This window comes from Nyctibius grandis, chromosome Z (assembly GCF_013368605.1).
Source record: "Nyctibius grandis isolate bNycGra1 chromosome Z, bNycGra1.pri, whole genome shotgun sequence".
Classification (NCBI taxonomy): domain Eukaryota; kingdom Metazoa; phylum Chordata; class Aves; order Nyctibiiformes; family Nyctibiidae; genus Nyctibius; species Nyctibius grandis.
In genome coordinates this window covers 17897347-17912248 of record NC_090695.1, presented here as the reverse complement: position 1 = coordinate 17912248, position 14902 = coordinate 17897347, and the positions used below count along the sequence as shown (strand labels likewise).

The following is a 14902-nucleotide window of genomic DNA, read 5'->3' as shown; positions in this document are numbered from 1 at the left end:
TACGGACCTAGCTGGAGGGACGTGAGCGATTCAACCAGGGCTCACTGGAAATCTGGGGGAGCGCTTATACATTCGCAGCTACACCCTTCTTCCTCACTTCTGGCTAATATAAAGCACAGTGAAGAGCAGTATTATGTTATCCACTAGTCTTGCATTGGGAGGGTGACGATTTGGGGGCATCATCCTAAGTTTTCTTCTTTTTTTCACATCTGTAGGTATGAATTTCTTCAGAATGTTTGTGTTCCCTTCTGAATGCTTTCAAAGGCTGAAAAGTTACAATAACATAGAGTGGGTTTAGTGCAGTGCACCACACATTGTTTCTATCATGTGAGAATTGCTTAACTGCAGTACACTTCAGCAGCACAATTTATTACAAACCTTGGAAGTCATTTCAGGAGCCCAGGGACCTCATGGACCTTGGACCAAGTTTCAGCAAACTGCTCAGATGTGCAGTCACTAGGCAGATGTCTGGAAACGTGTTCTTGCACATTTATCTGCTAATGCAAACGTCCCAATGCAAGCGTTAACACTCAAGAGTATTATGTGGATTTTAAACAATCCCTGGAAGAGCTGGGTCCCATAAAAGTTATTCTGACAGAAATAATCCTTCTCCTCTCCTTTGCCAAGTGCTTGCTCTGACTACAGGAGCCAGAGCACATCAAGTGAGACTCCTGCCTGCTTCCACTGCTTCTGCTGCTCCAGACACTACAACATCCCTGCCCAGTGCTGACTTCAATCTTATTTTTATTGTTATTATTATAGTTGGGAAAGAAGCAGCAATGTGGAAGGGAAAGATAAAACAGGAGATAAGAGGATATTTTTATGCTTTCATCTGCACAGATTACTCATATGGGACAGGTTTATTCCTTGTCTGTCTTGGGATTAATGACTGAGGGAGAACAGCAGCAAAATTAAGGCTCTTTTTGCTGCTGTGGAAAATAATACTTTCTTTCTTTCACCCTGCTCTGTGCAGTCTTTGAGGCAGTGGCTGTGAGTGTGTACAGCACATAGCACAATTGGCTCCAATCTTACTGGGGCCTCTCAGTGTTAGTGTAATAAAAGTAAATACCAGGTGGTGAGGGTTTAATTATAATCTGAACATTCTGTGCACTGGCAATAGATTACAGGAGCCATTGACTTGTACCTTAAAGCACTGAATCTACTGTTGGCACGAGGGTGAATCCATGTAAAGGGACAAGACAGCAAAGTGGAATCCCACGTTTCCTTCTCAGCGTGTAGGACGCAAACTAAGGGGAAGTGATTTCAGTAACTGAATGCTCTGTATGTTGGAGCAGCTCCAGCTGTGGCTTTTTGTGTTCAACTCTGATGACTATTTCAAGGAGTCAAGTACTATTTTATAGAAGATGGAGAGGCAGAAGCTTTCATTAGATGATTGTATTAAGACTAATCCTCACATAATTCTTTGAAGAGGAATTCTGCATAATTAATGTCGCAATTATCTGTTGATTTATTCTCCTCCACCCTTAATTTTGTTTTGAGCAGGAACTGACCTTGATCATGCTCTGTGAAGAATAATTCAGAGATGCAAGAAATAAATGCGCTCCAAAACCAATACTGAAGTGGGTTTCTTTTTGCCTTACTCGATTCTGCCAGCTTGAGGGTTTTGGTGACATTTTGCCTATTGTTATTTCACTTTCAAAGTCCCCTCATAATTTATTCTCGTAGTTGCAATTATTTATGTGCTAGGCTATTGTAACTGCATTATATCAGTGCAGGGAGATGAGTCCAAGGTTGAGTTTTATCCAATATATTTATAATGTCTTAAGAAAACAACAACAACAAAGTGCTATGAATTTGTGAATAAATTCCTTCGGAGATGTGGCACTGGAAAAAAAAATCACAAATTTGTGGAGCTCAAACAAAAGCAACACTGACAACTGTAACTGCATAATACCATTACTAAAACTGTTGCAAAGGGCCCCCCTACAGACATATTTCCATAGCCATTCTGGTTATATTAGCTTGGCCTTAGCTTTGGAGTGTAGTTTTGGATTAATATGACTTACGAGTATTACAGTAATGTCTGGAGGCTCAACTCACTGCGTTGGGAAACGTACATGGTAAGGGACACCATTGCTGTTCTCAAGACTTTTCAACGTAAATGAGCAGGGCGTGTGGAACTGAAGGGGCAGCAGTCAGGCAGTTCATCCACCTAGCAGGAGCGTAAGAATTGGGCCAGGAAAAAAACTCAGTTCTTCTCACTGGGTTTCTCTGCTTCTGTCTTCTCCCAGGCTGTACTTCTAGTGCTACTTCTACTGGCATCCAAGCCACCCTGAAGTGGTACAGGACTGGGAGCTGCTGCCTTGCAATGTTTTCAGTGTAGATTGCTGCATGATTAAAGCATGGAGTGTCTGGTATGGGAGTGTTGCTGCCAAGCTGGGACAAGCAGTAGGAGCAGACACCTCAGCTGCTGCGCTCTGGATGCATAGCTGTGATCAGCCAGTGAAGCACACGGAGATGTACCTGGAAGACGTGCCATGACACACATTTTCCTTCAAGCTTATCTTCTTCTATCTGTTGAAGTGGATACCTGGATATCCAAACATACAGGGAACCAGGCACAGGAGACTGAGTTACTGCTTTAGGTGTGTGATGGGTCCAAACTGGGTGCCTTTGATACATCAACAGCAAACTCTTCACTGTGCAACTGGTTTACTCTGTTGAAGTTCATCTCTTGAGATTCCTACTGCTGACAGAGTTACCTTGGTTTTGCTAGCTGGTTTGACTGGAAAGTATGACCAAGAAGGGAAGAAGAGAGAGGGGAAATCAGAGGCCAGAAATCCTGCAGCCCCTAAATCCCTCCAACTTGCAATAATCATAAGACTTTTTTGATAAAAGTTTCACTCAGCCGTGAGCATTTTGTGATTGCCCTTGAGACATTCTTTCTTTCAGAATCTATTATTGCTTCAGAGCAATATCTGTAATTGAAACAAATACTAAAATCCAATAAAGAGCAGCCAGGGACAGTTTCTTAGCCTTCAGACCAACTGGTAGATCATAGCTGATGGCCACACAGCTGCATTTTCTTCCTGTCAAAATAGCATGGCTGCATGCAAAATTGCCATGGGGAATGCTCCCTGGCCTGCGCTAGTTAATTCTGAACAACAGCATTTGTGAGCTAACACATAAATAGTACGGACAATCATGTGCCAGTACCTGTTCCATGTGTGCTGGCCCCACTTAATTAACTTGTGCAGACGTAGCCTGAAGTATTTTTTCTAGAATATACTGTATGATCTTCTGAGGCTGTATGATACATGCTATTAAATATGTATAAACAAAGCTATATATACTTGGGGTTTAATGCATTTTCGTTCATTACATGGACATGAATATTAAATTTATGTTATTATGCTGTGTGGTGATGTCTGCTTGATTCTTTATTTCTGTGGCTAATCTTTAGAAATAATCTGTCTTTTCTACTAGAACAGGTCTCATCACTCTTGTGGAAATGCTCTTGTAACTTTGACCTAAAACTGGGGGAGCAGAACCCTTCATGCATCTGAACTTGCCCAGGAGCAAAGGAGTGGAGCGCCATAAGTGACAATCTCAAGTCAGCCTGACAGCAGGAGCTTTTTGGTGAATAAACAGCACAGTTCAATAGAGATGTTGGGGTGAAGTACCCAAACAAGTATGAACTGTATTTAAAGGGAAAAGAATTAAAGGAGAGAAGACAGGAAACTCCTCATGCTTTGTTTATTAGAAATAGAAATGTTCTTTATTGCTCACTGCTCCTTTATTAAAAAGCAAACAAACATGAGACATAGGAGCAAAGGAAATAAAACAACTAAATGGCCAGACCAAACAAAAAGAAGAGATATGAGGCTAAGATACTTTGCTGGAATCTAAATTCTGTTTCCTGAAACATTCTGTGCAAGGGGTGTCAACTGACTTCAGAGGTCCAAGTCTCAACACTACCTACAGGAGCATGTGTCATTTTGTAAGGGGCAAATCCTATGCCCTGGACAAATGATGTAAGAGAAAGTCAGGAGGGCCATCTTGGCAGATTTTCCTCCTTGGTCCTCTTCTTGTAGGTCTTACTGCATGAGTGGGGTTTTGGCAGATAAATTCTAAATAACCACACAAAAGTGTTGCGGAGTCTGAGTATAACAACTTTACAAACAAGTCTGAACTATTTCATCTCTGCTAATTATTAGTAATGCATTTTGCAGTGTTACACTATGGCCACTGACTGGCTTTGAACATACAAAGACCTGATTCAGATCAAGCCCATCCAGCCCAATACAGTGCAACACTGCCGAGCAGCAGATGTTTAGGGGGAATTTAAGAAACAGGCCCTGCGGAATGACTATTCCCCAGCAGACCTTTCTGAATGTGGGACATCAGCAGTTCTGATATTCCTTAAACAGCCGGGATCCACAGTTCAACAGTGGACCTGTCCTCTATGAATTTACCTGGTGCCTTTTGGCTCCTTTGTAATTTTGCACCCCACAGCACCCTGAGGCAATAAATTCCACCATATTCTCATGTAAAGGAGTCCTGCTGTCTGACACCTTGTATAGGTTCTCTCTAGTTCTTATCTGATACAAAGCAATGAATACTTGTAGACATTCAACCTTCTCCGCACGTTTCATGATTTTATAGATCTGTACTTTATACAGCCTTTTCCTCTCCCATCATTCCCTTTCCATGTTGAAAAATCCTATTCTACTTCTGTTTCGTTGAAGCTGTTGAACACAAGTTCTAAAAATCCTTTTTGCCTTCCCGTTGAGCTTTCTCTGCTTCTACTTACCCGTTTTGATGTGGGATTGCTGGCATTCAGGAATGTGTCAGAATGATACTTGACAGATTGCTCTCGATGTCTTTCCTGAGAGCATTCCCAGCGCTCAGGCCAGGGTGGTGATCCACAGAGCACCCAGAGGATGGCTTCCCAGAACTATCCACCGTGACCCCTTCATCCCTTTCCTGAGTGGGAACAGCTCATTCAGAGCTACTGACTCCCACCCCAGATCAAGCTACAAAGAAACAAGCTTGGGAAAGTCCCATCATTTACTAAAGCTGCTGATCTATATCAATGTTAATTGCAGTCAAAGAGTCTTTTGGGTCAGTACTAATTAATTATCATAAAGTACCACTACAGACTGATGATAAACTTCCTGAGAGCTTAATCCTAGTACACACAAAGCTTTTAAGGATGATGGGCAAAACACTGAAGATCACGATTTCTTGAAGAACCAGAAGAAAGCAAAGACATGAACGGGGCTTTAACCTGATCTTGGTGTTCTCGGCTGCTCACTGCTCTCAATTAAACCGACAAAAAGATGCAACTGAAGAAGAAAGAAAACAGCTAAATAACCATACCAAACAAGAGAGAGAGGGGGGGAAGATATTTAGGAGAGTCTAAATTCTAGATAGTAACATTAGTCTATTTTAAAATGTAAATTGAATGAAGGGATAAAATGTAACTTATGAGATTCATCTGTTGCCTTCATTTTACTCAGGTCCTGGTTCAAAAATGTTCTTTAGCATAGACCCTGCTAAGTGTATGAGTGGATCTGACTTGACATCACTGTGTCACTATGGTGGTTAAGAATAGTGGACATCTAAGCGTCTTGCTGTTAGGGACAGATATGAAGCAAAGTCTAGGCAGGAAAGATACCACAAAGTCAGAAGATACTAGAAAACTCTCACAGTACCAGGAGAAAACAACATTTAGAAGCTCTGATATTTGTGTTGTATACTTAAAAAAACCCAAACCTCCAACTGTTGCTGAATGTGATTTCTGTTTGTGTTTATAATCAAACGTCCTTCGTCCTCTCGGGAATGTAGTGCTCCAGTTGTCTATGATCCAGCACCATCAGTTTGCCATTTGTGCTCCTCTGGGCATTGTTGCTGAAACAGATACTCTGTTATTTGTTAAAGGTGCTTAAGCATGCAGGGTTGTTTTTTTTCCTCTCTGTTCAGTTTTACACCAAAACGTCCTTTTTGTGTGAAATAACATATCTGAAGATGCAGTACTTGTACTTACACAACCTTTGAGTAATGTAGGGTTTTGCTAATCTGTTTCAGGCTGAAAGTGCTTGGGTTGGCCTGCTTCCATGTTTTACTTGTCCCCATATGAAGGCGCAGAAAAGCCTTCTGAGAGCCTAGAACAGAGCAGTGCTAACCTAATCCCTCAAACTGTGCCCAGCTGGGGGTTTCCAAGACCTAGCAAGCCCAGTGGTGGGAATAGGGTTGCAACAGCGAGGCTCACGTCCCTTGTGCAATGGGAAGTTTGGAGAGGCTGACCGCTTTCTTTCCTGACTTCTGGCAGAAGATTGCAGAGATGCCTCTTCCCTCAGGCAAGCTACGTCTCAAGGGTGAAACAGAGATGTAGAAACTGCAAGACAATAAAGCGTGATTAATGTCTCTTGTTGGTGAATGCTGTGCTGCTGCAGCCCAATTTCCAGGTGTTTTTAAGTGTAATCACTATCTTGCTTACATTCTTCTGGGAAGAGATGCATTTAAATTAGCGCAATCTCTTCGGTCTCTAATTTACTGCATAAGGGTGTAGATGAGGAGAGCTGTTTGCTGCTTAGCCTGAACAGGATTAACGTGATGCTTTTGGGTTGAAGAAAGCAATTATGGCAATTGTGCATGGAATGTTTGCATTGCTTGTCTTCTGTTTTTTCTAACCATCTTGCAATTTTGGGGATGTTATCTACTCGCGATTTAAGACCTTGTGAACAATCCCCCGCTTTGTGAGGAGCAGAGCAGATTGCACACTTTTCTTTCAGCAGCAGTTCTCACAAAGATAAGCACAGTTTTCCTCGTTGCCAGGTTGTGCTCCAATTTGTTCCATTACTTTCTGCATTTTAAGACGACCCTGGGGTTTCTACCTCCACGAGACCATCCCCGAGTCCTGTCACAGGAAGCGCTCTGTAAATTACACTATGCTTACAGAAATCAAGGGTAGTTTTAATTTCTAGAACTACCCGTTTTGATTTGTAGCTGAGACGCTTCTTAGGCGTTGAGATGAAATCGGGAACTCCTGTATAGGCTGCTCTGTAGAGCTTCTTTACACATTCTATATGGAACGGCTTTATGAACCTTTCTAGGCAGCATGGTTAAATTGAAGATACGGCATATTTAGCGAGGCATTTCCACCTCGAGAACTTGTTTCCCTTGTTGATCTGCCAAACTTGTTACTCAGCCTTTAGGATATAATACGACGTGAAGCTGTTTGCAGAATTAGAGGCTGGAATACATGAGAAATCGCAGAGAAGTTTATGCCCGATGCTTTCTGTGTGGGAAGCGCCACTTGTCCCACCGGCAGTTACCTGGAACAAAGCACAAATGTGCTCAGTGGCGCGAGCGACACGTTTGTGCCTAACAGCACTGACAACGCCGGTGAATTAAGTTGCCTGTTTTGTGGTGAATGCTGTTAAAATAAAATGTGGTTATGCAAAAAACGTTTTCTTCGTGTTGGTCACTATTTTCTTTCCAAATAAAAGCTTTTAACAAGGAAAAAAGATTGTTTTGGGTTGGGCTGAAACTCAACTTCTCAGCTCTTTTGCAATTTTCCAGCACTCTTCCAGAGGTGGGAACAGCTTTTTCCTCGTTAAAAATAAGAAAAATGCCCCCGTGTTGGCGGCGGAGGACCCCTCCCCAGCTCCGCCGCAGGCAGGCCGGGGCGCCGCGGCGGCTGCAGTCCCCGTGTCCAGCCGGGGTCGGGCGCCACCCACACCCCCCCCTCGGGTGCTTGTCACCCCGGCAACCCCGCCGAGAGCCGGGCAGGCCACGCTCCGCGGCCACGGCCCGTACAGCATCAGGACAGGGACGGGCGGACAGGTGGAGGCAGAGCACGGGCGACCGCCGCGGTACCCCCTCAGGCGGCGCAGGCCCCGCGGCAACCCCACGACCACGGTGGGGCTGGGGGACCCTCGCTGAGGGCGGGCGGGGGGCGAACGGCCGCCACCGCCTCGGGCGGGCGGGCGAAAGGCGGGGCGCACCCCCTGAGGCTGGAGGGGAGGGGTCCCTTGTCACGGCTGGGCTCCCGCCGCGGGGGCGGGGCGGGAGGCGGGCCGCCCTGCGGGCCGCGGCCCCATTGGCCGGCCCCGGCCTGCCGGTGAAAGGCGGCCGCCGGGTGGGGCGTCACAGCGGCGGGTAGAGGCGGGCGGAGGCGCCGCCGCCAGACCACCCTTCCCGGCCCTTCCCCACCCTTCTCCCCCACCGCCCGCCTTAAAGCCCCGGTGGGAGCCGCAGTGGCGGCAGTAGCGCAGTGCGGGCGGCAGCGGCGCGGGGATCGCGGGGGGCGAGCGGGCGGGCGGGCGCCATTGGCTCGGAGCGCAGCGCCTCGCCGCGGCTGGGCCCCTCCCTGCCGCCTCCGCTCCGCTCCGCTCCGCTCCTCGGGCCGAGGCTGTCAACGCGCCGCGCGAGGAGGCGCTGCCGCGCCTGACGCCGGGCGCCCGGCGCTGCCAGCATGTTTGACAGGACGCGGCTGCCCTTCGTGGTGCTGGACGTGGTCTGCGTGGTGCTGGGTAGGTTGGTGGGCCGCGGAGGGGGGCGAGGGAAGCCGTCCCCAGGGCGCTGCGCTGCGTTCCCTCCCCGCACGGCACCGGGCTAATCGCATGCTCGCCTTCCCCCCTCCCCGCGGCGCCAGGCACCGCCGCGGAGCCGGGTCATCTTTCAGCCTGCGCCTTGGCTGTACCTGTCTGCCGCTTCTACCGCTGCCTGCCGTCCCTGCACCCCCCGCCCTCCCGCTCGCCTTCGCCTTCCTTTCCCCGCCGCCCCGGGGGCACGGCGGCGCCGCGCTCTCCCCCTTTCCCCCGGAGGAATCTGGTCACTGCCGCCCGCCGGGGCCGCGGGCTGGGATGGGAAGAGCCCGGGGCGGGGGAGCCGCTGCCGCTTATCCACTGACATCTGGAACTCCCTCTTCTCTCTGATGCATTTACTCTTTCTTCCCTCATCTCTTCTGTCGGCTGCAAACCGGTTGTGGCAAAAGCCTGTGCTGAGAAGGCAGGTGTCTGCAGCGTGGGATGTGTTTGTTACCCTGGGTGGGTCGAACAGCTGCCCTGAAAGGGGCCGGCATCACGGGGAACAGCCTTCATCCCGGGCCCGGCGGGGGTGGCACGACAGGCGCTGTGCTGGAGGGAAGAGGCTCACGTTGAGGTTGTAGTGGTCTGCGGTCTCGGTGAAATTAGCCTGATGCTCTGGGTTGAGGCTGGAAGTGGAGTGGGGTATTACTTAGGACACGGTGCTTGCGTCCTCGTGTCTGTGCAGCAGGGAGGCAGGGACACGTGTAGGGGCAGGAGCGGTGCCTCGGTGCGGGGGTGGCGATGTGCCGAGCCGTAACAGCCGCAGCACAGTGCCACAGCACTGCCAGTGCCCCAATAATAAATAGCACCATCCTCATGTTTCTTCCTTCTGTTTCAATCTCTAGCTCTCTTGAAACTGCGGCGTGGCCTGTCAATGTGCATTAACTTCCTCCTTTTATGTAATGACATGATGTAAAGTGTAATGATACTAGTTATCGATCAGCAAAGGGCGAGTTTTACTCTGTAAAGAGCTCCTCTGGGTGTTGAGAGCCTGGGAAGTGTCTTCAGTATATCAAGATGTGCTTCTTGGTCAGTCTCAGGAAGTGTTAGTTTTGGATGTTTGCTTCTTAATTCAATGAGAGCAGTACACCAGTTCTTGTCATGTTCAGTGGGTGGTGTTCAGTCAAACGGGTCTGGCTCATGAAGTCCCTCTTGGCTGAAGATCTCTCTAGCATCAGTATGAATGTAATGTGCAACGTTTTGTCTTGCTAGATGCTTCACATAGCAATGGTACCTGTAGCAAAACGGCATTAAAGAACAAAATTAGGGTGCATGATGCATTGCTCTGAATGAATGTTACATGAGGGAGAGCTTTTGGAGAATGATAGTGGATCCATATAGTCCAGTAGTAGTAATCTTTATTCAGATCATAAGTTTTACAAAGCTATGCTGTAGCAAGGCATAAACTTCCATGCTATCTTTATGGCCAGTAAAGCAGTTTTGTCTGTCCTGATAACTGTCATTACAAAATACTTATGATCAGTCAAAAATTTGCACTATGCATATACTTTGTGTTTGAAACATATGTGCATATCCTAAGTAATCTTGAGTAATCACAGAGAACAAAATATATTAAAATTAAGACTATAGGAGGCATATGACTTGAGGGTTATCCAGCTAAAAGAATGAGGGTTTCCTTCTGCTCCTGCCCCAAATTACTACCTGGGGGATAGATTCTTGATGTTGCCCTGCAGTGTAAGATCAATTTACACACCTTCCCCTGTCTCTATGTAGCGTTTGAATCACAGATGCCCTGATCTGATGCCTCAGTGTGCTGGAGGGTTGACAGACTTTTTATTTTCCCTTGGGCTTGTTTACTTCCTACTAGTAGAGGGAAAAATGCAGGCAGTGCATAACAAAGTCTCTTGACACCTGCAGCTTTAAACACATTGAGTTTCGGGTTTCAGTGAAACTCTAGCCGAGACAAAAATATAAAAGTGTAGGAATGGGAAAGATACTGGATATAGGACCAAACTATCTTCCTCTTCTCCCTGACTCCCGTGTGTTTGAGATGGGCCTTTAGAAGAACATAGGTCTTAAGCCTGTGTGTCTAAAGCCCGCGTGTCTTAATTTTTTTGCTGTAAGAAGAATAGTTCCTGTTGATTGTGGACTTCTATTCTAACTCTCACTTTTTCCCTGCCCTTCCCCCCACTGTGCACTTTGATATCTGCTCAAATGACCAAGGTAACTGCCCAGATAAAGTGACTTGCAGGTACTGATAATCTGATACCTAGTATCTCCACTAAAGAGACCATGAAGCCTCCAAGAGAAAACTTCAACCGTGTCATACTGAAAGTTTAAAACTATGTAGACCAGGTTCAGTTGAGGACTGAACTCTCAGTCTTGGTGTGGTAGCCCATTCTACCACAAAAAGGGCTACCAGTAGCATACTCATGATCCCCAAGGTAACTCTTACTGTCACTTGATACAGAGCTTACTTTTTTTTCTCCTGCCCGCATCTTCCCCATAGTAAGTGAAGATGGGGAAGAAAAATTCATTTCATTCTCTTAGCAATGTTGGACAGAAAAAAACCAAAGGATGTCACTTCAAGTAACGGTGACCTGACTTACCCATAAGCTCACCACAGTGGAAGCGGATGACTCTGACTGTGTATGTCTGTGACATACTCACTCCTGTTGTAGTCAAACCATTCTTTGTGCAGGTTCAACTCTCCCAACACAAGTTTTCCAAAAGGTAAGGAAGGGAAAAAGAGCTTTATTGTGATTTTTGTTGATTTAAATGGCTTTATTGAAAGGTCTGACAAGTGCCCAAGATGGAGCAGAGGTAAGAGGCTATGAAAGCGATCAAGAAAGAGCAGGCAGCGCAGGAGGGAGCAACATCTCCCCATTTATGTGGCATTAAGCTATTAGATCAGTTTTATTGCCTGAAACTTAAGTCTAAGGTTGCTTTTAATTTGCCTTAGGGAAACTCCTTCCCTCATCAACCTTTCTACCCAGTAAGGGAGGGAGAATTCAGGGAAGGCAGTCTTTGGTGCCTTGAGAAAATAAATAAAAATTCTCTTATCAGGATGGTAATTCTTTCCTTCTCGACGATACCAGTGTTCAGCATTAAGCTAGTTTCATTTTCTGTAATAGAAAATAAAGAAAAAGCTGCAGATTTCTGCACTATCTGTCCTTAAATAGTGCGATGAGGCTGTATCTGCATTCTGTGAGTGTGTGCTCATCTGCAGTGCTGGGTGTGTGCGTGCTGCATGTCTGTCTGCAGCTCTGCAGTGCCGCAGGCAACAGCTCCCTTACTCTGTGTGCTCCAGTAGGCAGTGGTCAACTTCTTCCATCACTGGAAAGCATGAATGGCCTGGACTGCAGGGTTTCCTCCTTCTGCATACTTTTGTTACTCGTCCCCCCCCTTGTTTTTCTGATGGAGAGATATTTTGTATAGCATGGTGCAGATATGTAAATAGAATGACATTTCTAGACAATAGTAAAACGATTTTTCACTGAGGCTTGATTCTTATGGTTTATTACACTTTCAATTTGTCATGCAAAAATAACAGCTCATTGGAATAAGTTAATTAGCTTGTGACTGATGTCTTCATTAGGCACTATACATTACTCTGTGCCACTCTTACAGGTTTCTTGTTTGACTGCAAATCAGACTCCTTCATTAGGGCAGGTAAACAATGCTTAAAATAACAAAGTTGGTAAACCCATGGTAATATTCCTGCAATCAGTGGAAGAACTACTAAATCCATTTACCTTTAGACCAAGTTCTCAGTAAGACCACGTCAGATTAAAGTAAGTTCTGCAGAGGTAACTGGAGCAATAAGGAAAACATTCTTTGTGATGCTAGACTCTAGGACAGCTCACATCTGGTCCATGCTTGTGCAATTCGTGCCTAACTTGAGTGCAGGGATGCAATAAAACAGAACTGTATTTCTTTAGTCCTTTGCCTGACTATACAATCATTAGGCAGTGATTGCTGGTATAATGCAAGAATACGTACAACCCAAGATTAGAAAAATTGATGTCTTCTAAATAATTTGGCCCATCACTGTTCTGATCCACTCTTCTGCAATATGTTAGAAATAGTAAAGAATTACTTAGTGAAATTTAAAACTGCTGTAGAATCTAGTTGTATTTGGTGTATCTGTAGGGATTTCTTTCTTTTCCCCCCACCTCTCCACACCCTACCCTGTGCTGGTTCAAGAAGCCAACTGAAAACTTTTGTACTGCCCAGCCATTCTCTAGCATAGCTGGTGGTGTGGAAGGTGAGACTGTGGCAGTCTTATTTACCTTTTTTTGTCATGAAACTACTTCTGAAGGGGAGGAGAAGTTCTAGTCTTCCAAACAGAAGAACATGTGAACTAAACCCAGAAATACTAAATGCTTACATCACTTTTTAAAGTTAACTATTTAAAGACTGCTGGAATGTTGTGTGATGCAGGGCAATACGCTAAACAGCAGATGCATGTGTACAGGACAGGTGAATTTGCTTTTGCAGTGTGTGACCTAGGAGAGTGAGGTGGCTGGACCACTGTGCACATCCTGTGCAATGTTTTTGCTTTAGGTGCCGTTCTTCCCTTTTGGGAGTGTTTACTCTTGCTGTCACTGAACGCAGCTGTCTCCATGATGATTAAGGTGTTGCTGTTCAGTCAAGGAAGGCTTCCTTCTATGTGGGTTAGCACTTCCTGATTGCCCTAGTTCAAATAAAACCTCCTCCCCTATTACTTGTGACTCACTGACATATGTGTCACCATCCTTATTTTCCATATCATGTGGATGCTGAATCTTTTTTCTGGTGTATGAATACACTGTTAAGCTGTAACACGCTCATGTGAAAGAGCATCTTGTCTTCAGATGACACTGTCCACTAGATACTAGGAGATGATACTCATTAAGTTGAGTCTCAGTTCTCTGGAAACATGGTTGTCACCTAAAACCAGGAAAATCTTCCCTCTCCTACTGTGCTTACTCAAACACAAGACCAAATACTCTGGTTGTGGCATTGTCCCTTGTTACTGTTCTTGGCAACAGTCACGTTTTATTTTCCCTTATGTAAAGACAGGTGCTCTACTCAGAGAGTCCCTCTGTCTTTCTAGGAAGCCTACAGAAAAGCTTCAGGTTAGAACTCAACTAGTTAATGAACACTATTCAAAGTCAGCAGTCGGGTTCTTGCTCTGCCAGGTATTGCTGTTAAAGTGTACCTTGTGCTCTGGCTAACCCCTGCCTCAAAAAGAGAAGTTCTTGCACTTGCTTTTTACATCAATGGGTAAATCCTAATTCACCTTTCAGTGCCTTCCCAGGAGCCAAATCTTGAACTCGGTGCTATACTCTTTCCTCTTGGCATAACAGAGGAAGGTGCTTGTCAGCAGTGAGGTTCCTTACCATCTGCTTGAGTCCTGGTGACTTTTTCAGCTTAGACAGAAGGGCTCTTGCAGCATGCTTATGTGAAGGTGGTGGCCTTTGCTTAAGGGAACAGGAGGGAAGGGGCTTCTGACATATTTTGTGTAGAAAATGAATTACCATACTACAGCTAAATGATAAAATAGCTCATCTCTCATGGTTGAAAAGGTCCTTGTTGAGCCTGTGCTGAGCTGATTCAATACACTGACCTGGTTTTAAAGAGTTGGATACCATGCACTCATACTGACTAAAAGCAGCTTGGTTTGAAACTCGCACAATCACAGCTCTGGTGGGAGGGGAAGTAAAGGAGTTGACTACTGGTTGCCTGTTACTGCAGAGTCCTATGTAAGAGCACTGTTGCACTGACCAGATGCTGTTGACAGGATAAAGCTGTGATAGTCCTCTATCTGTGACTGTGTTGGAGCCACAGAAGCAGGTAGCACGAAGAGCTGACCTAACTGTGGAAGGTACCTGTTGATGAGAGATAACTTGAGCCTTCCAGGTGTCTTGGATTTATCCCCGACAACTGATAGTGCTCTTTCCAGAATTAGTCCAGGAGAATTAAAACAAACTCGCCTTGCATGATGGGGAGGAAAAAAAAGAAAAACAAAGTGCCGAACAGAATTACACAGAATGTTGGGGGTCTACTGGCAAGATATACTGCCTACAGAAGTATGGGTTTTAAAAAAGTCAGATTCATTGGTATGGGCTTGATTATTGCTGTATCTGCTCGGGGCAGGGGGTGGTGGTGGTGGTGCCAGGGATTGGTACTTTTCCCTGTCCTGCAAAGGAAGCTCCTCCTTCTTGGGGTTTAATCCAGTAAAATAGTTAGCTGAAGACAACTGAAAAATCCACAAACACTGGAAATTCCGATAGTGGATGACTAGCAAGTGACTAGTTTTAGCCCAGTTTTATAACAAAAATTAAAACCATTGAAAGCTATCCTGAAGAAGCAAGACTTCCTTAAGATACTTTCTTACT

General features: G+C 45.7%; 2 protein-coding genes across 3 annotated transcripts in view; both read left to right on the top strand.

Moving 5' to 3' along the window:
* The window catches only part of SLC38A9 (solute carrier family 38 member 9), a 68166-nt gene extending 64853 nt beyond the window's left edge, over window positions 1-3313 (top strand). Inside the window, exon 16 of the transcript XR_011050054.1 lies at window positions 2253-3313. The gene's annotated coding sequence lies outside the window, so the exon portion shown is untranslated. The remainder of the gene's footprint in view (window positions 1-2252) is intronic.
* Window positions 3314-8356: 5043 nt separating this feature from the next.
* The window catches only part of PLPP1 (phospholipid phosphatase 1), a 71767-nt gene continuing 65221 nt past the window's right edge, over window positions 8357-14902 (top strand). For both annotated transcript variants that reach the window (XM_068422110.1, XM_068422109.1), the window contains exon 1: window positions 8357-8501. In XM_068422110.1, the coding sequence (XP_068278211.1) occupies window positions 8444-8501 (58 nt within the window). In that variant the 5' untranslated portion in view covers window positions 8357-8443. The remainder of the gene's footprint in view (window positions 8502-14902) is intronic.